This window comes from Metarhizium brunneum, chromosome 6 (genome assembly GCF_013426205.1).
Source record: "Metarhizium brunneum chromosome 6, complete sequence".
In the NCBI taxonomy this organism is placed as follows: Eukaryota; Fungi; Ascomycota; class Sordariomycetes; order Hypocreales; family Clavicipitaceae; genus Metarhizium; species Metarhizium brunneum.
Window position 1 is genome coordinate 980,239 of NC_089427.1, and position 23,849 is coordinate 1,004,087.

Here is a 23,849-nt window from a genome sequence, read left to right on the forward strand (position 1 = left end):
AAAACCTTTTTTTGAATTTTGTTTGCTTGTACGAGGTTTCGAGTTGAGGGAATAGATTTTTGGTCGTGCACCGGCAAGACAGTAAACTTAGTTAATAGATGGATTTATAGTGTGCACGGGGTAACTATTTCAGGGCAACTCCCAATAGCTGTGTCTGTTTTCATTAGCACCGACCAAATGTCAGGGTGGAGTAATGTCTTTAAGAAGAAGGGCAAAGATCCATTATATTTCTCACGACTGCTTTTGTTAATACATAATATATAGTACGTGTAATTACGCGGTCAGTCCCTCGCGGTTTCTGCGCAACTCTCCAAATCAAGGTCCAAATGTCAATAGCAATGCTAAGCCAAGAACCGCAAACCCACAGCAACACGTTCCCACGTTCCAAGTTCCACGCTCCACGCTCCACGAAGCATCGATGCATCAGAGTGACACAAAATGCCCACGTTCCCACAGGCCAGTCCCGTCCAGGGTCGGCCCCACCAACGCCGAACCTCTTATCCATCTATCTGCCCCTCCATCCACGACCCCTCCAACATCATCACCATCTTTTTTCTTCCCCCCGTCAGTCCCCCCATCTCTGCCTCCCATGGCGCCCAAGACGTCCTTCATAGCCCTCGGGTGCGAAGGCTCCGCCAACAAGCTCGGCATCGGCATCATCCAGCACACGCCCACGGGCACCACGATCCTCGCCAACCTGCGGCACACGTTCGTGCCCCCCCCGGGACAGGGCTTCCTGCCCAAGGACACGGCGCACCACCACCGCGCGCACTTTGCCCGACTCGCCCGCGCGGCCCTCTCCGCCGCCGGCATCACCCCCCACGACGTCGACTGCATCTGCTTCACCCAGGGCCCCGGCATGGGCGCGCCCCTGACCTCCGTCGCCGTCGGCGCCCGCGCCCTGTCGCTCCTCTGGCGCCGGCCCCTCGTCGGCGTCAACCACTGCGTCGGCCACATCGAGATGGGGCGGCACATCACCGGCGCCGCCGACCCCGTCGTGCTCTACGTCTCCGGCGGCAACAGCCAGGTCATCGCCTACGCGGAGCGGCGCTACCGCATCTTCGGCGAGACGCTCGACATCGCCGTCGGCAACTGCCTCGACCGCTTCGCCCGCACCCTCGCCATCAGCAACGACCCGGCCCCCGGCTACAACATTGAGCAGATGGCCAAGCGCGGCCGCAGGCTGCTCGACCTGCCCTACACCGTCAAGGGCATGGACTGCTCCTTCTCCGGCATCCTGGCCAGCGTCGACGCCCTCGCCGCCCAGATGAGGGCCGACGGGGACCGCGCCCAGTACACCCCCGAGGACCTGTGCTTCAGCCTGCAGGAGACCGTCTTTGCCATGCTGGTCGAGATTACCGAGCGCGCCATGGCCCACGTCGGCAGCAGCCAGGTCCTCATTGTCGGCGGCGTCGGCTGCAACGAGAGGCTGCAGGAGATGATGGGCCTGATGGCGACGGAGAGGGGGGGCAGCGTCTACGCCACCGACGAGAGGTTTTGCATCGACAACGGCATCATGATTGCCCAGGCCGGCTTATTGGCCTACAAGACGGGATATACAACGCCCCTGGAGGAGAGCATCTGCACACAGAGGTTCCGGACCGACGAGGTCCATGTCGAGTGGAGGGACTGATGTACCACATGTAAAAAACGAATAAAATGCGGGACGTGACCAGGGCACTTCTGCGCCGTCGGCGGCAAGTCGGGGGACACATGTGTGCAGCGAGTGCTACCAGGTACGTCTTCATCATAACATTGAGCCGAGTCGCCTGATCCCCGCGGCCAACATGTGTCGTCTATCGACTAATAGTTGTAGTAGTGATTAGTGCCTTCGTACATTCCCATCCACAAGCAAATTTTCAAGTGTCCCGTTTCGCCATACTGAATATAAACAAGAATTCTACTGCGCCAATTTTTGCAACACAACCATCCATCAATAGACACCAACATTAACCTTCATCCGTTGAGGTGGGCTTGTACATTATCGTCGTGACATACTGAGGACATGTTAGCTTTCCAACGAGGGCACGGGTGGCCGACTTTGAATACATACCTTGTTGTGATACCGCGTAGTTGCTGATACAGCAAGAACATTGTTCTTGATGCTGCTCGTCGCCAGGTGGTTGAGGACCGTGTGGTTCGGCATGTTCAACACCGAGTTGTCGTCCTTCATCAGTGTGGCCGCGTTGAGAATGGGCTTGCCCAGGAACCCCGGCAAGCTAGGAGGCGTGGGCAATTTCTCAATAGCACCGATAGCGTTTCTATAGGCAGAAGATTCTTCGGGCTGATCAAAGTCTATCAGATATTGAGGAATCTGGCTGACATATGTTTCTGGCGCCGAAACAGGCTTGCCTTTTGGCTTGGCAGGTTCTTTGGGTTCTGACCCGACTTGGGGTGCAGAATCATCCACCTCGACCTCAGTCTTGGATACGGTAGAGCCTTGCTGCGGCTCCACAAGCGCATCGTCAGGGTTGACCTCGATGTAGTTGACCAGGTTGTTTCCGAAATCGACGGTTGTTGGCAAGTCTGGCGATGTCTGCATAATCCCATCCGCCAGAAAACGCAAATGATGCGTGCCCGGAAGAATGTACACCGTGGTGGCAAAATGGTCGGGCTTTCCTTCACTGTAAATGTCGCGTGTTAGCAAAGCTCGCTCTTCAGAGCACCATGCTATCTGGGATGTGGGCAAAGAAAGATACTCACACAGGATGCAGACGCTGCTTCCGGTTCCATTGGAAAATGGTGCCCGTCACATAGATCTTGTCGCCGCCGCGCTTCCATTCAATCTTTGTGGGAACAACTGGTCTAGTTTTGTCAACCCTCAGCTCCTCAAACTCTTCGTCGTCGACCGTGGTCGCACTGACGGCGGAGCTCTTCCGCGTCAAACCATCAGACGATTCACCAAGCTCAACATCTGGAAGTCCCTCGTCCGGGGCTAGAATCGGCGAACCGGGCGTGTGAACCTCTTCCTCGATCGGTAGCGGCAACCGAGGCGGACCCCGTAGATACATGTCCGTGAGGCTGTTGTTGGACACGAGGTATGGATCAATGCCGCCCCTTTGCGCGGCGGAAATGTGAGATTCTTTGTGAGAACGTAGTGAGCTTGATTCGGTGGGAACATCGACAGGTTTCGTTGGTTCGTCTCGAACGGGCCGAGCTTCTGTCGGCTTGGAAGGAGTTGATATATTACTGTGAGGGGAGCCGCTCAGGGAAGAAACAGCGGTGCTGGGCAAGCTCTTTGGTCGGTTGACCGTGGTCGAGCCTGTGGCTTGGGCAAGAGACGGCTCTGGGGGCGCGGCAGAGCTATGTGCTGCGTGCGACGTGGTGTGGTTCCGGGCTTCCTTGCGATGAGGCAGCAGGTGATGGTGATGATGGCCATGGCCTTCGGCAGGCGTCGACGTCGTGCCTGATGAGCTCGCCGAATCATTTGGCGGGGCGCCAGGGGAGCCCGACGAGCCCGACTTGGCGGCGGTGGAATGGTTATTGCCCATGGCCACGTCTTGGGGAAGGGGGGGGGAAGACCCGATCAGCGGACCACGAAGCGAGATGAGCAGGGAATAAGATGAGGTGCGAAACGTCGCGTGACGACGCAGGTTCCCAGGTATTGGGCAGTTGGAGAGGGCGGTGCTGTGGTTAGATGCCGGGCCAAGGTGCGTTGCGATGATGGCAGATGGCCAAACCGCACCCTGCAGGCTGACGGGCGTCAGACTTGTGTTGGGGCCTGGCACTGCCTGCGAAGACAGGGAGGCGATGCAAGCGTGCCAATTCGACGTCGGGCGATGGTTTCTTGGGTCGAATGCTATGCTGTGATACTCGGGCGGCGAGGCGAGGTAGGAGGAAAGGAAGCAAGTTCGGGAAGTCTGGCTTTCCTGAAGCTGGTGCGGTCGCGGGGAAATGCGGGAAGGTGGGCTGTCTCGCTCTTGCCTTTGCCTGTTTGCCATGCGCCAGTTCAATAGTCGATGGACATGCATTTCGCTACAAGGCACCTGCCTTTTGGCGGGGTTACCGGCCCGCTTTCCTCCTTGGAGCAGATCAGGACATGAACGGTGGGAAGCTGCGTCCGAGTTTCTCATTCGACTGGCACCTGCCATTTTTCTTGCCATGCATCCGGGCGTCGGGAAAACAGAGACGGCTTCGAAGAATGTCGAGATGCTTTGCCAATACCATTTGTGATGACTGCACTGCGATATTGCTGCTCTTGTGTGGAGTTCAAACCTGGCCATGTGGACTCCCGGCTCTTAGGTGGCTCGTCCACTCACCAAGTCAGTGACATTGAATATGTAAAATCTCCGGCCAAGATGTGCAACTCAACCCACGGACTCCATGAACACTAAAACATTACAGTCCCTAATAATACGATGCCAATTAGCTAAGATGATTTTTTGAATCGAATTGATTCGAATTCTGGCATAAAGTATGGTATAATGGATATAATTGGGCGGTTTACCTAACCAACCAGAGACAAAACTGCCGACTATGCGAATCCTGAAATGCAATGAAGCCAATTCCACTAATTTATTTTCACTGAAATATACTACCAAGGGCTTCCCCGGAGAGCCATAAGGGATCAATCAACAACTAGGACTATAAGCCGTAGCAACCTGAAAAAGCAATGGCATGAGATTGCCGCTCTGCTCATGCCAACACGCGTTTCCCTCGAAGTAAGTCGAGACAATCAGCTGCGGACTACGGACAAGGAGGGCTCACCAGTGTACCACAACGCCAGTAAATTACAAGACGATGATAATTCAACAGGTAGTAAAAGGCGAAGGGGGTTGTAAATGATTTTGAAACAAGGAAAAAAGGCAGTCATCTTGTTTGACTGATGACTAGCACATAGATCAGATGGAATTCTAGGTGAATGGCTTCGTCTTGCCTGGTACATGCAAAGCCCACGGCTCAGGACAAGACGCAGGCAAAGAGGTTATCAATAAGATGTTTGGTGTCGTATGATGGAATAAGAATCATGTCCTTTGAGGGTGACGTGTTTCGCCATGTAACCGCGTAGACTACTCCCCTGCCGGCTTCCGGGCGGCTACTTGTTCGTAAAAGGACACACTTGTAAGCTAGATGCCGGAGAACCGGGATATTCAGCCAAGGGCCGCTGTTGCTGCATCGTGTTGCTCCATGTACCATGTCCCCAAATACGCCTGAAACCATGTCGATCGATCCGCCCAGACGTTGCCAAAAGTCCGCGACTCCGCAACTCGGTCGGGATGATAACGTCAAGCTCACCAGCGCATCGCGCACGGTACCCCCCCTTCAAAGACTAGATAAAACGACTGGCAGATAAAGCACACTGAGCATTCGCCTCCCGTCATTGGTAGCAGACTGCCTCGGATGAGCGATGGCGTGCAAGCCACGCCCGGTCGCGCCATGGACCGCAGCATTGCCCAAATAGGAAATCCAGCCAAAACACGCCTTGCGAGTTGCAACGACGACACTCCCCCTTTATTAATGCAAGCCAGCAGGCCAATTGCGCCATGGATACATGACGAATCCGTCTGATACATCTGGCATGCTCGGGTGCGTCCCAAACGACACGAGGCAGCGCTTCTGCTCCGTGGAAGCAATGGCGGCATCCATCAACGCCTGTATATACAATGTGAGACTTGCCCGAGACCTCCCTCTGCCGAGAGCAGGGCGAGAGAAGAGAAGAAACACGAGCCTGCACCTTCTTTGCTGCCCTTTCTGAAAGAGGAAACAAATAAAAAAAAGAAAAGAAAAGAAAAGAAAAGAAACACAGTCGTGCCGTCCAGAATGGCAGACAACCACGAGCAGCGGCCGCTCCTGGCCGACGCAGCGAGCACATACACATACGCCCCCTTGACCGACGACGACGAGGCCGCCGTCACGGCCAAGGACCAGCCCTCGCGCTCCGTCGACGACGACGTGCTCCCCGAGACGTCGGCGCTGGGCCGCACCCTCTCCTGGACGAGCTCCTACATGCTCGTCATGTCGCGCGTCATCGGCAGCGGCATCTTCGCCACGCCCGGCACCATCTTCCAGGCCGCAGGCAGCCCGGGCCTGTCGCTGCTCCTCTGGGCCGTGGGCGCGCTCGTGGCCGCGGCCGGGCTCGCCGTCGCCCTCGAGTACGGCTGCATGCTGCCGCGGTCCGGCGGCCAAAAGGTCTACCTCGAGTTCACGTACCGGCACCCGCGGTTCCTGGCGTCGACGCTCGTCGCCGTCAACGCCGTGCTGCTGGGCTTCACGGCCAGCAACTGCGTCATCTTCAGCCGCTACGTGCTCTTCGCCGCGGGCCGCGACGACGCCGGCGACGGGGCGAGGAAGGCCCTGGCCGCCGGGCTGCTGAGCGCCGTCACCGCCGTGCACGCCGTCGCGCCCCGGCTCGGCGTGCGCCTGCAGGACGCCCTGGGCTGGGCCAAGATGGGCATCGTCGGCTTCATGGTGCTCTGCGGGGTTTATGCCGTGGCGCTCCGGCCGGCTTACACGGGGCCGGGGACGGGGACGGGGCCGGGCGGCGCCGCCGACGCGCTGCTGTCGTGGGAGACGCTGTGGCACGGCAGCAACTGGAGCTGGGGCGTCGCGTGTACCGCCCTGTTCAAGGTCTTCTACTCGTACGCCGGGCTGGACAACGTGAGCAACGTGCTCAACGAGGTGAGGGACCCCGTGCGGACGCTGCGCTCCGTCACGCTGACCGCGCTGGTCACCTCGTGCGCGCTGTATATGCTCGTCAACGTGGCCTACTTTTTGGTGGTGCCGCTCGACGACATCCGGGGCAGCGGCGAGCTCGTGGCCGCCCTGTTCTTTGAGCGCATCTTTGGACAGGACGTCGGCAGAAAGGTGCTGCCCCTGGCCGTTGCCCTGTCGGCAGTCGGCAACGTCTTGGTCGTGGCGTTTGCAATGGTGAGAACAAGAGCTTTCCCCAGAACCCCTTCTCCCACACCGACACTGACACTTACACGGTTCACTTGGCTGACTGCTTCGCAAAAAGGCGCGCCTCAAGCAAGAGATTGCGAGGCAGGGCTTCCTTCCCTTCTCCGACGTCCTGTCGTCCACCAAGCCCTTCAACTCGCCTCTTGGTGGTCTGCTGGTCAACTACGTACCCTCTCTGCTCGTCATCGTCTTGCCCCCCTCGAGTGAAGTCTACTCCTTCATTCTCGAGGTGGAAGGGTACACGGGGCAGATCTTTGGCCTAGCTACGGGCCTGGGGCTGCTGTGGCTGCGATACAAGCGACCGAATCTGAAGCGGCCGTTTAAAGCATGGATGTCGGCAGTGGTGTTGAGGTTGTTGCTGGGCGTTGGCCTGCTTGCCGCGCCATTCTTCCCGCCGGCCGACAAGTACAAGGGCGGTTTGTTCTACGCTACGTATGCCATTGTAGGAGTGAGCACGTAAGTTGGCCACCAGACTTGTTGTTTTTGAATTCACGTGAAAGCTAATAATGAACCTAGCATCGTGGGAAGCATTGCGTATTGGTATGTTTGGACGGTTGCTGTCCCCAGATGGAGGGGATATAGATTGGAAGAGGAGACAACAATACTTACGGACGGGACATCGGTTACAAAACTAGTTCATAAACGTAAATGAGGAATAGTACGAGCTAGACGAGAAGCGGCAGTAGAAGCAATTTGCTATAAATGAATCGAATATGTACAAAACACTTGCAAGTACAACACGTCCAGACCCCAGAGTATCCTATCCCATCACCAGATCGAGAATTTGCTTCCCACCACCCGAACAAAACGACTACTATGTACAACACTCCGTGGACTACCCACCCGATTCTCGAATCGGCATAACAGTGATTGGCCACGAGTGACGCGATCTGTAACCATGCCACCTACTCCGCACGGATTTGAAATCATCCTGCGCTCCGCCTAGCCGCCATCAGCACGAACCGATCCTCCGCCCTTTGGGGAATGCCCGAACCGCCTGTTTCCATCGGCCGTGATTATGAATCCCGGCGTGAATAACACCGCGGCGCCGGATTGCGTGCTAACATCATGGCCCCTGGATCCCTATATAAACAAACCTCCCCCCCCTCCCCGAAACGAAAAACATCAGTCCACCATGTGAAATAACCCACGTCCCTAGTCCAAGTATAACACCATCTCATCCGAGACAAAAGACAAAACTCTCCATCCAGTAACAATACCTGCACCACCAGCATGGCCGCGGCAGCTGTACAAACTCCCCTCGTCCTCAGCACCAACACCACGCCCCAAGTCCTCCAACGGGCACGGGAGCGCTCCGTCCCCAAGCACGACGTGACAACCACCCTCAAGTACCACAAGGACAACGAGGACGGCTCACCGCCTCACCCAAGCTACGCCGGCCGCGCCGAGACGTTCGAGCGGCCCTTTGAGCCGCACCAGGTCACGGTCAGGGACATTGCCGGCGAGGAAGCCAACTACACGCTCGACCGCAACGGGTTCCAGGTCCACAGCCATATCGCCACCGAAAAGGCCTTTGCAGACGACGACCAGATCAAGAGCAGCTACTACCCCGAGACGGAGCAGCTCCTCAAAGACGTGTACGCCCACCTAACACCCCCTATTCGCCCGCAGAGCTAACCCCGTCCACAGAACAGGAGCCAGCAAAGTCTTCATCTTCGACCACACCATCCGCCGGCAGCCGCCGGGCGCCACGGCCGACCGGGCCCTCCGCGGCCCCGTGCAGCGCGTCCACATCGACCAGTCGTACTCGGCGGCCCTGTCCCGGGTGCCGCACCACCTCCCCGGCGAGGCGGAGCGCCTGCTCCGGGGCCGCGTGCAAATCATCAACGTCTGGCGGCCCATCAGCACGATTGAGCGCGACCCGCTGGCCGTCGCTGAGGCCACCTCCGTCTCGGACGCGGACCTCGTCGTCACGGAGCTGATTTACCCCAACAGGCGGGGGGAGACGTACGCCGTCCGGCACAGCCCCGGACACAGGTGGTTCTACAGGTCGGGCCTCGAGCCCGGCCAGGTGCTGCTGATCAAGTGCTTCGACAGCAAGACGGACGGGAGGGCGAGGAGGGTCCCGCACACGGCGTTTGAGGATGCCGCCGCGCGGGAGGACGCGCCTGCCAGGGAGAGCATCGAGGTGCGGGCCTTGGTGTTTCACGAGCACGATACCGACTGATGGGTTGATTGAAGGGGGAGCCCTTTGAACAACGGTGCCAGCTTGTGGCGTGTTTTCGTGGACGGGGGAATTTCCTTGGTCGGGGAGACTGTGTTATTTGGACGATGGGCCGAGTGTAGTTTCTAAATTGTATAGTGACATCAGTATTGGTGCGAGTATAACATGCCAAGTTGCCTTTTTTGCTTCCTCTGATTGCACCGCCACGTATCTTTGAAGAGCCGAGGAAAGTCGAGTCCGAGAATGTCCCAAGTGATGCATGTATATGATCCCGCTAGAGCCGTCTGAACAACCCTGGTATATACTCGGACCGGCCTCTTTCCAAGACAGACAACGCCAATCAAATACAGTAGGTCACCACGCCGAAATGGCAACATCCTCCTCTCTAGTGTACGCCCGGCAGCGGAGCCGAAACACCTAGTCGTCCGACTCGCCCAAACCGCCGTCCCCCTCGTCGTCCTCGTCAACAAGCCTCTCGAAAAACGGATTGTCCCCCTCCTCCACAGGCCTCTCCGTCACGCGCGGCACGGGCACCACCCTCGCCCCGTCGACACGCACCATCCAGTCGTTGCGGAAAAAGTCAACGACCAGCTCGAACCCCTGCTCAAACTCGTGCCACTGGATCGGCGGCACGAGCAGCCTCGGCACCGGAACCTCCCTGTCCAGCGTGATGAAGGCCTCGGGCATGGGCGCGCCGCTCCAGCAGGCCGCAAAGTTGAGCGGCGGGAGGGCCTCCTTGTTGACGTCCTGCAGGATGTGAACCGTGTTCCCCGCAACCTGGATATTCTCTTCGTTGAGAACAACCTCGTTGTCGAGCATCATGATGGGCGCGCAGAGGAGCTTGCCGCGCGTGTAGTTGCCGCACTTGGCGTACATGTCCATGACGTGCCTGCTCTTCCAGGGGTTGAAGAGCGGGTGCGTGTGCGTGAAGCAGCATGGGTTTTCGACATCCCCCTCGGGCTCGGCGCGGTCGTGCCCGCCTTCGTCTTGGAGCCCGACAAAAGGCTCGTCTGGTGCTCGCTTGATTAGGCCGTCAAGGAGTGGCTTTTCAAGGCGGCGCAACGGGGTCGTCTTGCTGGGGCGCCGCGCGGAGAGGTATTTCCACACGTCGGCCGATGAGTCGAACCGCTCTTTGACGGTGGTAGAGTCGGCGAGGGATCGGAAGGGCTGCTTGCCGATTTTGCAGTTGAAGTAGTCCAGGACCGATATGGCCGCGTAGTCTTTGAGATTCATATTTTCGCATTTCGGAAACCAGTAGTTGTACCCATTTGTCATGAAGCCAAGTCCGTGGAACTGCTTCAGGAGATAGACGGGCTCGGAAACAGCCTTGTCCAGAGACCAGTGCAGAGAATTCGCCCGCTCAAAGCACTCGTGTGCGTACGAAGCCAGTTGCTTATCCAAGAGACCCTGTCCCGTCATGTAGCACGCCGTGCTGAAAGGTTGCGAGATTCTGTCGTCTCGCTTCAAATTCTCGTCTTTGAAAATAAGCTCCGTCCGGAGAAAGACCTTGTCTCCCTGGATAAAGGGCCGGCCCTCGTGCTCGTACCTTTGGTCAAATATCACGCACGTCATTTCTTCGACACGGTTTATATCCACGTCCTGAACGCGGAGAAGCGGCGTGTTCTGCCCGGAAGAGAGGTAGACAAGCAGCGTGTACTTGGAGACGTGGTTTCTCGCCCTGTCGTAATAAGGCGTGTCCAAGTGGTTCTCAAAGTTGCCGTCCTCCGGAGCAAACTTGTTACTCCGGAAGACGTAGTTGACAAACTCGAACGAATCGCCCAACTCCCCATATCCAACCACGTCCAGAAGCCCACTCGTCTTGACAGCCCGTGTGAGCGCCTCGCCCAGGATGGCAGAATGGAATACAAAGCGTTCGCCTCCGCGTGTACCCCTGTTCAAGGGGGCAACATACAGCGACAGGCCAGAAATTTCCTTCAACAACTTGCCTTGTCCTCCCTCCAACACGGCAGTAAACACCTCCTTATTCCGTCCCAGCCGCTCAACATTCGTCAGCCCCAAGTCCATCCCATCCACAGCGTCGGCCTGTCGCATCCCCATCCTCCCCTCAACCCACTTGTCCAGCGGGACAATGTTCTCAAAATTGTGATACGACAACTCGGCCGGGTTCACAAAGACAGCAAACAATCGCGGCGTCGTCATGACTTGCGCGAAATGGTTGACACCCTTATTACGGACCTTCCTATCCAAGTCCTCGATATACTTCAACACGGTATAGCCCCTGGATGGATAAAACGACACACTCAACCCGCCCACAAACGCCGGGTCTTTGTCCCCGTCCAGCAGATCAACCATCCTCTCCAGGATCGTCTTGTCCGTCTCGCGTGCCGACCCGCTCCGACATGTTGCCAGGAAGAGGTTGCGCGCGCCCAGCGCCAGGATGAGTTTCTGCTCATCATTCAACGACGAGTACTTTGACGACGCGTGCGGCGCATTGGCAATGACCTCGTGGAAGAAGGCGATTGATTGCCAGTGGGAATCCGAGTCTACAGAAGTGGCGTTTAGGGCTTCTATACGTGGTGCTTTTGAAGGCGGGTGGTCCTGTTCATTCTTGCGTTTTCGGGAGACGCCGCTGTGTGACGATGGCGAGTTGTCCTCGGATTGGCGGGCGTCTTCAGCATCAGGAGACTGGGTTCCGCTTGAGAAAAGGGTTCCTAGCCCCATTTCGCCAAGTGGCCACAACCTCATGTGCGTCAATGGCAATTGCGGCAGTCAGAGCGAATCTCAGACAATTGGTGTCGAGTAAAGGTGCGAGTTTGAGCATGAGGCCAGCTCGGCTGCGCGGCGTTTGTTTCCCCGGACGCCATGATTCGCCGATTCGAGAAGTGTCGTCAAGGCCTGCACGAACAGCTTTGAATGCAGGACAAAATATACAAACACTCAAAGTGCAGCCTCCCAAAAACATGAATCAAGCCGTAAATTGCAAGAAAATCCTTGTAAACACCCTCACAAGTTACGTCTTTGCAGCCTCACCACATTCCCCCGACTCCGCTCCCTCAATCCCCTCGACATCTGGCCATCTCACAGCAGCAGCCACCCCCGGACCCAGCCGCACCTTCCCTCCGCAAATCCAACCACCCCGGTCAACCAGCCCAGCACATCCAGGAACCAGCCCTATACGTACATCCTCTCACGGTTCGCATCATCCGAGCCACCCTCACTCACTCACTCACTGCCAAAAGAAAGAAGAGAAGAAAAAGAAAAGCCGCTCACGCCCTTCCAATGCACGGCTTGTAAACCCGCCCACCCGTGTCCGCGACACAAAGTCTGCAAAAACAAAACAACCCCCCCGCCCGCAGCCATGCCCGAGTCCTCGTCCTCGTCCTTCATCGACACCATCGTCCACATCCTCCAGCCCATCCGGTCACTCAACTGGACGCGCTACCTCGGCCTCATCACCGCCGCGCTCTCGCTCCCCCTACGCCTGGCCTGGATCCCGCTCTCCCGCCTCCTCGCCCTCGTCACCACCCTCCTCGCCCCGGCGGGCTACGTGCTCGCCTACCTAGGCAGCTGGGCGGCCGCCGTCGCCCGTTTCCTCGTCAGCCTAGAGGTCCGTTTCCACCCCCTCCTTCACCATCATCATATATGCGCGCAAAAAGACTAACTCGCCCCAGCCCCTGTACACATTCGTACGTGCCCAAGTTCCCCCCGCGTCGCGCCAACGTCGCGCCAACTAACACCCAGGGCCGCATAGTTCAGCGTAGCAGCATTCATAGGCGTCGTCGCCGGCGTCCTCGTGGCCGTCGCGTCCGCCGTGGTGACCACGTACTTCAACATGCAGGACGAGCCGGAGGATGCGTCGTCGCACAGGAGGCGCCCGCCCAGGAAGCAGGTATACCTGGAGCAGCAGTATCTCCGACCGGAGCCGCAGGGCCTCGAGCCAGACTGGCACTGGGCGGACACGGCGCAGGCGCAGGCGCAGTCGCCCGCGAGGCTAAGGCGCGTGTCGGGCCTGCAGACGGAGACGATTCTCGAGGAGGACGATTCCGAGGAGTGATTTGCCATTACGTAGGACCGGCGGGCAAATATCACTGTGTTTTTTTAACTTTTTATAACCTGGGACCGAACGGCTGGGCATCGCGTCTAGAGCGCTTGTATTTTCTTTTCTACCAAGATACCCCGATTTAGTTCTTCAGCCTCTGCATTAACGCTAATCATAATGTACTTGACTATTTCTACCTCGTAGCACGGTCAAAGTATTCTTCATGATTTCGATGCATCAAAGCAGACAATCACTGACTGAATTTGGCCGCCCTCGTCTCGTTCGTCATGTGTTGCTCGCTATATACATCATGCCAACTCCATACGACTACACAATAATTCTATGCAGATATTCCTGTGTTTCTTGTAAACCATCCCCGTTCCTGTTCCAACGCCAGTCAATCTGCATAACTGTGCGGTACTTTCCCGTCTTGCGCATCGCCAGTGCAGGCCACGTCGGAATATCGTCAAAAGAAACACCCCCTACCGTCTGTACATGTCCCGGTCCATCCTCCTATCGTGGACCGGCGACCGACTTCGGCTCCTCGTCCTTCGATCCCATCGCTCATCCTTTCCGGTATATCGCCTTCGATCATCTCGCGGGCGCTCATCTCTCCGTCTGCCCGCCTCGTCGCCCCTATACGCAGGTATGTAGGTATCAATGTCTGCTCCTGCGCCTCCACCGCCTGGCCCTCTCCCAGGGGGACGGTTCCTCCTGTATTCGGGGTCATCTCTATTACCTGGTCTCTCCTGCGGCGGCGGTCGGCCTTGAGGCCCTCTATCTCGTTGCCATGCTGGCCGGCGTTCGTCTCTATACCGAGCGCCGTTAACACCGCTTCGGCCATATCCATCGCCACTGTTGAAGCCGGCCGTGGCATTGTTTGCGTCGGGGCCAATACCCACGGTGCCACCCTTTGGGGCTGGTGGTAAATTGGCTTTCCGGTCGTGAAACTTTCTCCTGTCTAGCTCATGGCTCTCTTCATAGGTGGGAATCTCTTCAGGCGCCATTGGAAGCGGTGCCATTTTAAAATATGAGTGTTCCAAGGCATCCACGGCGTTGATTCGTGTTCTCCAGTCTAGTTTCATGAGTTCCTTGAGTAGCGAAATGGCGCCAGACCCAAACCTATTAGGTCTGATTAGTCGCTGGATGCTGCTGGCACAATTCTGTTTCTACTTGGGGGAATGACATACTCTCTGAACCGACTCTGCAGGTTTCCAGGTCGAGGTCGGGGTGTCAACTTCTCCCCACCGGGAAGTTGTTTCCACCCGGGCATCACGTCGTCATTCGGTGAGCCCATCAGGTCCCATATCAGCTCAAGCTGGTGCGGGTCACTTTCGCCTGCGAGGATGGGCTTACCAACCAACATTTCCCCAAATACGCAGCTAGAAGCGTTTGCTAGTTAGTGTGTGGCCGCTTTTCATTATCCGAGGTATTGAAAACATACCCGACACCCCACACGTCAATAGCAGTTGTGTACTGTCTGAGTTGTAGCAGCAACTCGGGCGGCCTATACCACCTGGTCACGACCAAGCCTGTGTAATCGCGACGTCCATCGCCCATTGGTCGTCCAGCATGCGGCGTAGGGCCATCGTAGTGCCTGGCCAGACCGAAATCGGCAATTTGCAGAATACCATGGTTGTCTATTAGCAGATTGGCGGCCTTCATATCTCGGTGGAGAATGTGATTGTCGTGGAGGTAGCAAAGTCCCTGTAGTAGCTGCTTCAAGTAGCACTTGATCTGGGCTTCTTTGAAATGGACCGAGGGATTGTCAAGCAAGCCAGACAAATCGTGGTCCATGTAGGGAGTGGCCATGTACATGATTGGCTTCTTTCGCTTGTCGGCTGTTTGCAGAGGTTAGTTGGCTGGGGTCATTGCCAAGGCCGCGCTTTGTGGTAACGCACTTGATCGAGATGGATGCTCGACAGCCATATCCTCCAACTTCAGGATATTCTTGTGCGAAAGCAACTTGAGGAGCTTAATCTCACGAAGAGCGGTGATGGGAAACTGCCAAGGTGAATGACGGTTAGCATTTCCACGGTTGAATGATGGCGTTGAATGGCATGTCGGTTGCATACTCCGTCCTTTTCGTGGTGCATGATAATCTTCTTGAGCGCGACGAGGGCACCCGTCTTTTTCGATCGAGCGCGATGGACCTCACTGGCGAGAGTGTCAGCTTCTTGTCGACTCTACCGCAGACCATCTGACATGGCGCGCAGCCGACGGTATGATGCGTACCCGAATGTTCCCTCTCCCAGTTTCCCCTGTAGTTCGTAATCGGAGATGCGCGAACAGCCTTGGAAACTGTGCTTGGGCCTGAGATGATTGAGGGCAAAGGTCCGCGGCGAGGTGCCGTCGGGCGTAGTCTCTGGAGGCCGATCCATGGTGGGCAGTAGAATAAAGCGAATAAAGCCAGTTGGGAGGTTGATTCAAGCAATGAAGGAGGAGTCAGTCGTCTACCGACGGGCGACGCGTCGAGTTGGAGGGACAAGCGACTCAGGTTAGCATTGCAGCGGTGCGTCTGGCTCACGAGATGAACGCGAGTTGGGAATGATGGATCGATTCGGGGACAGTGCTGCGATGGTGGGACGGGGGCTGCGGATCGGTTGGGCTCGAGCAGCCGAGGACGGCGTGATGATACGAGTTTGAGGTTGATGGATTGGAAGGGCGAAAGTTGAGGATGGGCTTGCACGGAGGGCAGATGTCGATACTAGAAAGTACCTGTAGTGGCACCTAAATAGGACCGGGATCAGGTATCTTCTCGTATCATTTGCCTTTGTGAGCTGAGTACTTCATGATTGGGCACTTGATCACTTTTGCCTTTGTTAGCTGAACTTGGAATGTGATTGGGCACTACGGGTGTATGTGCGGGTGTTCCAGGCTGCTTCAGTGCACCAAGGCCGCACGTGCAGCAGCCTTGCCTCAAGATGCCACTGGCAAGCAGGCGCTAAATGCATCGACTTCTTCTGGACTCGGACTTCAAATTCAAATTGACAGACAGACTCGACAGGTCGAATGTCCCGTCCGGCCCCGCATCGACACCAACAGCGACCTGACGTCCGAATCTCGGTTATCCATGCACATCAACGCCAGCTGCATCACGAATCCCGGCACACAGTGACGTAGTCGCACAATGCCGTAATTGCAAGCTCGCGCATGCTGCGTCATGATATGATTTATTTCCAGGACATGTCACTTTTTTTTCTGTGCTACGCCACTCGATGTGCCGGGTTTGCAGAGCTGAATGAGTTCGACTTGCCCACCTGGCCAATGTGCGTCTGTTTGACACCAGCCTTGTCTCTTGCCCAAGTCAGTCGTTGGCGGACACGTCTGCATAATCTCTATCTGCAATGCAATGCAACAACTATGTCAACCGCACCGCAAACTCCATTATGAATAATAACCTCAGCAATGACAACTCTCACAGCATACAAGACAAGATACGCCAACACACCACGGTGATACAATGACAATCCCGTCGCCCTTGAACGAACACGGCATGAGTCCAGACCGCCCGCCGTCTCGCCGTCTCGCCGTCTCGCCGCAACACGCAAGCACAAGCAGCCAACAAGAAAAATTCAACTAGACCAAACAAGACCTGCTCTCGCGCCCCGAGTTTCCATTACCCCTACTAAACTGCAGCAGCGAATCACCATGCAGCTATGACTAAATAAACCGGGACTTTTCGCCCTGTCACCAGCCAATCCCGACGCATGCCGTGCCCGTCGGGGGGCCCGCTTGGCTCCGCGCCGCCTTTAGGGTCCGTCGTCGGAACTACTAGTCTGCCATGTATGTAGTTATCTTATCTTCTCAACTCGGATGCGCATCTCGTTTTTCTGTTTTTTCGATATGTGACTGCGGCCGCGGCGTTGGACATGCTCTTTATGCAGATTCGCTCGTTTTTGTTTTCGATTCCCTCTTACAATCCTGCTTCCACCCCCTCCGTTTTTCGTCTTGTGGCTCTCGGTGGCGTCTAACCGCCCTCGTATATAAACAGCACCTTTGCGCTTCACATCACGGCGCACACCACCCGTCCCATTTCTGCATACTCGGGCACACGTCGTGTATTTATACAGAAAACATCCTGCAATACGCTGGTCTGATACGGTGTAAGAGGTACTTTGCACGACGTTCCCTTCCGTCCCGTCGCCCAATATACTCGGGACACACGGCTGACAAGATAACCGCAGACTGTCCTCACTCGGCCCTTGTCCTTGGCCAGCATGTCGCCGTCGCAGACTATGGACGCGACCGCCGCGGGCCTGCCCGAGTCGCGCGTCCTCATCATCGGCACCGGAGGCACGATATGCATGCAAGAAGGGCCAGACGGGCTCGCCCCCAGCGAGGACTTTCTGGAGACGGCCATGGCGCCTCGGCCGAGCTTTAACGACATGTCAGGGCTGGATGGTTCGTTCTCACACACTCATGCCACAACATGACACGATACTGACATCACCACCGCCGACAGTCAAGCTCCAAGCCTACCAGGACGGCCAACTCACCTCCCTGGCGTCCCTCCGCACGCCGCCCACGGCCTACCACCGACACATCCGCTACTCGGTGCTGGAATTCACCCCCCTCCTCGACAGCTCGTCCATCTCGGCGGCCGACTGGGCCAGCATGGCGGCGTGCGTCAAGGAAAACTACCACCTCTTCGACGGCTTCGTCATCCTCCACGGCACCGACTCGCTCGCGTACACGGCGTCGGCGCTCTCCTTCATGATGAGCAACCTGGGCAAGCCCGTCATCCTCACGGGGTCGCAGGCGCCCATCTTTGCGCTGCAGTCCGACGCCGTCGACAACCTGCTCGGGTCGCTCATCCTCGCGGGCACCTTTGTCATCCCCGAGGTCGGCCTCTTCTTCCACCACAAGCTGTACCGCGGCAACCGCACGACCAAGGTGTCCTCGGCGGCGTTCGAGGCCTTCGCCTCGCCCAACTGCGACCCCCTGGCCAAGGTCAACGGGCTCGGCGTCACCGTCAACTGGCCGCTGGTGCTGCGGCCGACGAGCATCGCCGAGTTCCAGATCCAGCGGCACCTCGACACGGCGCACGTGGCCTGCGTCCGCGTCTTCCCCGGCATCAAGCCCGAGATGGTGGACGCGGTGCTGCGGCTCCCCGGGCTGCGCGGCCTCATCCTCGAGACGTTTGGCATGGGCAACGTGCCCGGCGGCGGCGGCGGGCGCCTCACCCAGGTCCTCGAGGCCGCCGTGCGCCGGGGCGTCGTCGTCGTCAACGTCTCGCAGTGCGTGTCGGGCTTCGTGTCGCCCGTCTACGCGCCCGGCACGCAGCTCGGCCGCGTCGGCGTCATCTTCGGCCTCGACCTCACCGCCGAGGCCGCCCTCGCCAAGCTCTCCTACCTGCTCGCCCTGCCCGGCCTCGCCCCCGCCGACATCCCCGACCGCTTCGCCCGCTCGCTGCGCGGCGAGATGACCGAGATTGCCCACCCGACCTTCTCCCACCCCTCGGCGCCCCTCGAGGCCAGCGCCGCCGCCCGCCTCACCCCCGCCGAGTCCGCCTTTGCCGCCCTCGGCTACGCCATCCGGGGCGACGAGCTGCCCGTCGTCAAGCAGCTGCTCGAGGGCGACGGCGGCCGCCTCCTCCACACCGCCGACTACGCCGGCAACACGCCCTGCCACCTCGCCGCCGTCAACGGCAGCACCGACATCATGCTCGAGCTGCTCCACCGCGGCGCCAGCGTCCACGAGAGGAACCGCGCCGGCAACTCGCCCCTGTTCCTGGCCACCCTGTCCGGCAACGAGGCCTGCGCCGAGCTTCTGAGGTCCGCCGGTGCCCATTTGAGCATGGACGAGATTGAGAGGGGGTCCTTGGCCAAGCATTGTCCATAGAAGAGTACATGACTGCCATGATTAATATATTTTACTTGTCTTAATACATATATAAATATATTCATTTACCTTGAAATATTGTAATATTATACTTATATATCAGCCAGGTAATTATTGAGTAAAACGTGAGCGCACCTAGCAAAAAAAGTAAGCCCGCCGAGCAACCTACACGAAACCCACCGGCGTGCACAGAACATGGCACATCCAGCGACACTTGGCAACACTCGGTAAACAATTACATCATAAAACATGCTATTTTCTACCGCCTTTTCTGGCTGTCTCGTCTTACATTCACCTTGCCCGATACACCCCCTATCCAGGCCAAGGCCCCAACATGGCGCCAAAAGTCATACATGTTAATCAGGAATCAGCGTCCGACCAGTGCTTCGTGTATCCAGAGCCTCTACTCCTTCTCTTGCTCGCTTGGCTACCAGGTACATATCCTTGGACAGAACCACGGTGGGTAACACCTTGACGCCGTCATGATTCAGGGATTGCCGCCTCCATCTTGCTACAAATGGTATATTCACACTTCGTTGATTGCTTCGTTTATCGAAGGAAGAGATCCCCAACGCCGTTCCTTAGCGATCTGGTTCTATCCACGTGATCCAGGCCGAGATAATCATCCTCGGTTGCCGCCATGGTCCATAATTCATCGTCTGCCATAGTCAGCAGCGGCAATTGATATTTTCATGGCAGTGTCACTTACCGTCATTGAGGTACTGGGGTTTTGAGTAATTTGCCCGGCGGACCACCGCAAACTTAATCTTTTCAAAACTCTTGCCTTTGAACCCGGTGCGCTTCTCAAGACGCTTCTTGGTGTCTGCGAATTTTTCGCCCTAACAAGTGTCGGGGTCAGTGGCTTGCTGAATATCACATTCATTCACTGCTTTATCCACACTTACCTCTACGAGAAGGAATTTGAATGGCACGCCGTGGACTCTATTCACTTCGTTCTGGAAGTGAAAGACTTGTATGAAGTTCTCCTCGGGTGCTACGGTCTCCTCATTCGGCATTCGCTCGGCGTAGATTTGTGTGTACTCGTTGAGGTTCATAATCGGATGCTCTCTTCGTGGTTCACGATAAAATCTATTTGAGCTCGTCTCATACACTCTTATCTTGCCGCCTTCCTGTTCGTCGGGTATTTGGGCCTTCTTCACCAGAGCCTGGATCAGATCGTCAATGGTGCCGGTTTTTGGAACGAGCAAATCAAAGTGATCCTAGAGACAGCTGTTAGTGAATTCAGGTGCTGCTGGGGAAATGCTTGACCGCGCATATACCTCTCTGGTAATACCCTCGCTCAACCAAGTGAGCTTGATACTCTTCTTGGTATCTAGCTCCGCCAGGCTCATCTCCAATACCTCAAAGTAGAACGCGTCTGCCCTTTGGCTAGAATTGAGACTATTTCCCATTGGGTTTAATATCTGCCTCAGGCTGGGGTTTGTTCCACGTCGGACCGGCGCTTTCGGGTTATTAGTCGTGGCGTTGACGGTCCACAGGCGAATATGCGTGGACGGAATACTCAAGTAAGAGCCAACCCGCTCCGACAATGTGTCATAGTTAATCTTCGAGTTGAGAACGAGATCAAATGGCGGATACTGGTTCTGGTCGCATCTGCTTGGGTGGGGGTGAAACCTGACAGTTCTCTTGTTCTCGAGGAAGTCGTAGTATTCTCTGGCGTCCTCAAATCGCTCCAGTGATCGAATACTAAATTATTAGTACCTATAAGATAGTCTGCAGAAGGGGCAACTTACGGTTCTTGCAGGGGCTTGTCTTGTGCCTGTGCTTGTTCTGCTGAGCGTCCGGATGAACGCTGGAAGCAAATAATATCACCATCCTGCAGCTCGGCAACTTTGAGGGTCTGCTTGGCTTTCAGGGGTTCAATCATCGTCGGTTTGATTTCCTAGGCAGGTCAGTATAATACTCAGACTCAGAAATTGGCTTTGAAGTTGGAAGGCCATACCTCCCATAAAAGAAGCTTCTCCTCCGCAGGTAGCTTGTCGCCCCAGCCCATCTTCTCAAGGATCTGAGGAACCAAGTCCTCAACCTTTTTCTCCTTGCCAATGTAGACATGGCCAACGCCGTGTAGACTTTGAGCATCAGCGTCAAAGTGCTTTAGAAACAAGAGAATAGTATCATTTTTAACGACTACACCATTTGCCTGGCTCTGGTACGATGGCCAAATAGGCTCCCCATTAGAGTTCAGCTGGTCAGCAACTTCAGCCCAGACTCGCAGGCTAGTGTCCCGGTGTGCGGCAGACCGGCTGTATATTTCTTCAACTGTTGGGCGGAGGTCCATAATGGGCTGATCGGGCCGGATGGTCTTATTTTGTCGATTCACCATCAGCCAGAGTCGCACCTTGCGAGGATCCTGGCCCAAGTCATCTGCAACCTGGCTGGTGAACTCTTCCATGGTCATTGCGCGGCGGACTCGGTACGATCGTGGCGAAGCCTCATCAGGCTCCTGGTTCGAGTCAAAGGTACACAGGTCGGTAGCGCCATAGTGACGGAAGGTGTCGTCTGTAATGACCTTGGCCATCATGTAAAGGTGTGCTTCCCGCTGCTCACGTCTACGTGCCTCTTTGAGGGCGTTTTCTTCTTCAAATCGTTGTTCTGCAAAGATGTTAGTCCATTTTTGAATCTTCTGGGACAATAGGAGACCTACGCAGATGGTGAGGAATATCATTCTTCTGTACACTGCACAGAATCTTATCAAGCTTCGACCGGCGGATATAGACCAACATATATGCGCTGTTCTGGCGAATGATTGGGGCCTTCTTTTGGAGCGGAGCACGAGGATACCCGTTGGGAGTTCTGTACTCTCCACCGAAATTATCCTCCAGAACCTCTCTAGACGTGGCACGCGTGACTTTGTCGTCGTCGTATTTGTAGAACCATCCATCCTTTTCCGGCTTAATAAATGCATAGTAGTGTCCGGCGTTCAAATCACCACTGTGGACGAGTACTCCGTGAAGCTGGTATGTCCAGGGTTCGGACTTGTCGGCATCCTCTATCAGATAAGGTGCGGCATCAAAGACGTCGGGAAATTCATAACGGTCATTGATCTTCATCATCATATCCCTCTGAATATCGTACTCGAATCGCTTGAGCTGCAGGTGCAGAACGTCAGGAAAACTGGTAAAGATGACACCCTTGTTGGCATCCTGCAGCTTGTGCTCGTCTCCGGCAAAGTACTGGTTTTCCCCGTCCATCTTTTCAACCTGAATATAATCCTGGAAACTTTCCAGCATGTTCTTGTTGCCACTGACATTGAGCTGAATATCCCAAAAGTCCTCGATGCGGCTCGATTCGTAGTCCACGTTGATACATGAAATGTACGTTTTGATCTTGCCGCTGAACATTTCTGGGAGAACGTTTTCGGCCTTGGTGCCCTTCATCTTCTCCTCCATCCGTTCCATCAGTTTTCGTGACAATTCTTGAACATCTTGCTGTTCAAAAATGTGGCGCGTCTCCCATCCGAATGATTTCGTCAATTCGTTGGTCCCAACTGCTTGATCGGAGGTCTGAAGTTGATAGAAAAGCCGCTGGAGCGTGTAGGCAGAGTTTTGCATGCTCTCGTCATTTTCTGTCGGAATTTCGTAGACAGCCTAATAAAGCCTGTTAGTTACACAAGGAAGCATGGAATGGCCGGGGGCAGAAATCTACCTTGCGGAAGGCATTGGTAAAATAGAGTGACTGGAGCAAACTGTTCAGGTAGCAAGTGGCACCTTGGTTTTTCAAACCGACGTAGCCGGTTTCCTTCTTGGAGTCATAGTTGATAAAGTTGTGCCACAATACACCAGTCTCGTCCTCCACAACACGGACGTAGGCCGTTATGTTTGCTGCGTCATTCTCGCACAAAGGCCGCGTGCCGTGCTCCCAGGGTACGTTGAACATTCTTCGATGCTCGACAAACCTAGTGAAGCCCCAATCGCCCTCCTCCTTGGTGAATCTGTGGTGCGCGGCATGATGAACGTATAGGCTTGGGTCGTTGGGGTTCCAAAGGACAAGAGCAAATTGTACACAGGCGCTCCAGTTGTCTGGCACAGCGTCGGCTTCGAAACCATGTTCCAAGTAGATGGAGCATTGGTCGGTGTTGTTGCCGTGGGGGAAGAGGAGGATTCGCCTGTGACATCAAGAGCAAGTGTTAAGATATGCATATATTCCGTCACGGACAGAAAACAAGTCCCAGACGGTATTTACTGGGGTCTACACGTACCATGGGTAGCCACCAGCCTGGAAGATGGGGCCATGCTCCCTCTTACCCATACTCCTCCAATTCTCGACAGTCCATGTGTTGTTGGCGTCTTCTAGGATCTTGGGTTCGTCTAGTAACGGGGGCAGGACGAGTTCTCTCATGGCCTCATCTAGAGTGCCACATGTCAGTTGGATTTGTACCATTTATAGAGAATCGTGGCATTGTGCGGTTGAGGGGCAAACATACAGTCGTTAGCCAGCGGAAGGTCTTGGAGTTGTTGATCTGAATCGCCCTGTTCGAGGCCGTCGGGATTGATGATGGCGACAGAGTCCTTTTCTGGAGCATTGGCAACACCGACGTAGTCGTCCGTGTCCACCACCATCTCATTGGGGGAGTCAACATTGTAGCTCTGTCGGTTTCGACGATGTTTGTTAGTTTTTTTTCTCGAGTGAAGACGCAAGTCACGGTCAGGAAAATCCATGGTGGGCTATGCAACAATGGAATAGGACAGCGGCACAGCAGGACCGCGACAATATCGTGTTACAGTTGAATGATGGTGCGCCACAAAAATTCAAGAAAAAGGTCTGGCATAGGGATAGATAAAACCGGGCATCAAAACATGTCGCAGCAGCTGTCGCAGCAACCTTCGCTTGCCGGCCCCGAGGCAGATGCTTGACTGTGCAATAAACGCAGGCTCAGGCCTGGTGATGGGGTTCTTTGTTCTG

At 55.9% G+C, this 23,849-nt stretch overlaps 9 protein-coding genes across 9 annotated transcripts; 5 read left to right on the plus strand and 4 right to left on the minus strand.

The window, feature by feature from the left end:
* Nucleotides 1-589: 589 nt before the first annotated feature.
* On the plus strand, nt 590-1,633 carry KAE1 (tRNA N6-adenosine threonylcarbamoyltransferase; the record flags this gene model as incomplete). Its single annotated transcript, XM_014691205.1, has 1 exon — nt 590-1,633. The coding sequence occupies one exon, from the start codon at nt 590-592 to the stop codon at nt 1,631-1,633; it is 1,044 nt and encodes a 347-aa protein (XP_014546691.1).
* Nucleotides 1,634-1,949: 316 nt separating this feature from the next.
* amk2 (5'-AMP-activated protein kinase subunit beta) lies at nt 1,950-3,491 on the minus strand (the record flags this gene model as incomplete). Its single annotated transcript, XM_014691204.2, has 3 exons — nt 1,950-1,997; nt 2,054-2,624; nt 2,704-3,491. 3 exons carry the CDS (start codon nt 3,489-3,491, stop codon nt 1,950-1,952), a joined length of 1,407 nt encoding a protein of 468 aa, XP_014546690.2.
* Nucleotides 3,492-5,760: 2,269 nt separating this feature from the next.
* On the plus strand, nt 5,761-7,549 carry MUP3 (Low-affinity methionine permease; the record flags this gene model as incomplete). The annotated part of the gene is made up of 3 exons (XM_014691203.1): nt 5,761-6,867; nt 6,956-7,353; nt 7,414-7,549. The coding sequence occupies 3 exons, from the start codon at nt 5,761-5,763 to the stop codon at nt 7,547-7,549; spliced, it is 1,641 nt and encodes a 546-aa protein (XP_014546689.1).
* A 581-nt stretch (nt 7,550-8,130) lies between these two features.
* Nucleotides 8,131-9,085, plus strand: asaB_2 (Hydroxylase/desaturase asaB; the record flags this gene model as incomplete). The annotated part of the gene is made up of 2 exons (XM_014691202.1): nt 8,131-8,495; nt 8,548-9,085. 2 exons carry the CDS (start codon nt 8,131-8,133, stop codon nt 9,083-9,085), a joined length of 903 nt encoding a protein of 300 aa, XP_014546688.1.
* A 414-nt stretch (nt 9,086-9,499) lies between these two features.
* On the minus strand, nt 9,500-11,764 carry G6M90_00g096470 (uncharacterized protein; the record flags this gene model as incomplete). Its single annotated transcript, XM_014691201.1, has 1 exon — nt 9,500-11,764. The coding sequence occupies one exon, from the start codon at nt 11,762-11,764 to the stop codon at nt 9,500-9,502; it is 2,265 nt and encodes a 754-aa protein (XP_014546687.1).
* A 637-nt stretch (nt 11,765-12,401) lies between these two features.
* On the plus strand, nt 12,402-13,097 carry G6M90_00g096480 (uncharacterized protein; the record flags this gene model as incomplete). The annotated part of the gene is made up of 3 exons (XM_014691200.1): nt 12,402-12,650; nt 12,715-12,729; nt 12,795-13,097. The coding sequence occupies 3 exons, from the start codon at nt 12,402-12,404 to the stop codon at nt 13,095-13,097; spliced, it is 567 nt and encodes a 188-aa protein (XP_014546686.1).
* Nucleotides 13,098-13,564: 467 nt separating this feature from the next.
* BUR1 (Serine/threonine-protein kinase BUR1) lies at nt 13,565-15,463 on the minus strand (the record flags this gene model as incomplete). Its single annotated transcript, XM_014691199.1, has 6 exons — nt 13,565-14,204; nt 14,273-14,464; nt 14,527-14,923; nt 14,984-15,086; nt 15,158-15,239; nt 15,318-15,463. 6 exons carry the CDS (start codon nt 15,461-15,463, stop codon nt 13,565-13,567), a joined length of 1,560 nt encoding a protein of 519 aa, XP_014546685.1.
* Nucleotides 15,464-17,302: 1,839 nt separating this feature from the next.
* Aspg (lysophospholipase) lies at nt 17,303-18,926 on the plus strand (the record flags this gene model as incomplete). The annotated part of the gene is made up of 2 exons (XM_014691198.1): nt 17,303-17,486; nt 17,548-18,926. The coding sequence occupies 2 exons, from the start codon at nt 17,303-17,305 to the stop codon at nt 18,924-18,926; spliced, it is 1,563 nt and encodes a 520-aa protein (XP_014546684.1).
* A 549-nt stretch (nt 18,927-19,475) lies between these two features.
* ubp21 (Ubiquitin carboxyl-terminal hydrolase 21) lies at nt 19,476-23,605 on the minus strand (the record flags this gene model as incomplete). The annotated part of the gene is made up of 10 exons (XM_014691197.1): nt 19,476-19,585; nt 19,636-19,765; nt 19,832-20,146; nt 20,207-20,633; nt 20,681-20,829; nt 20,890-21,539; nt 21,592-22,534; nt 22,593-23,052; nt 23,146-23,293; nt 23,371-23,605. 10 exons carry the CDS (start codon nt 23,603-23,605, stop codon nt 19,476-19,478), a joined length of 3,567 nt encoding a protein of 1,188 aa, XP_014546683.1.
* Nucleotides 23,606-23,849: the final 244 nt, after the last annotated feature.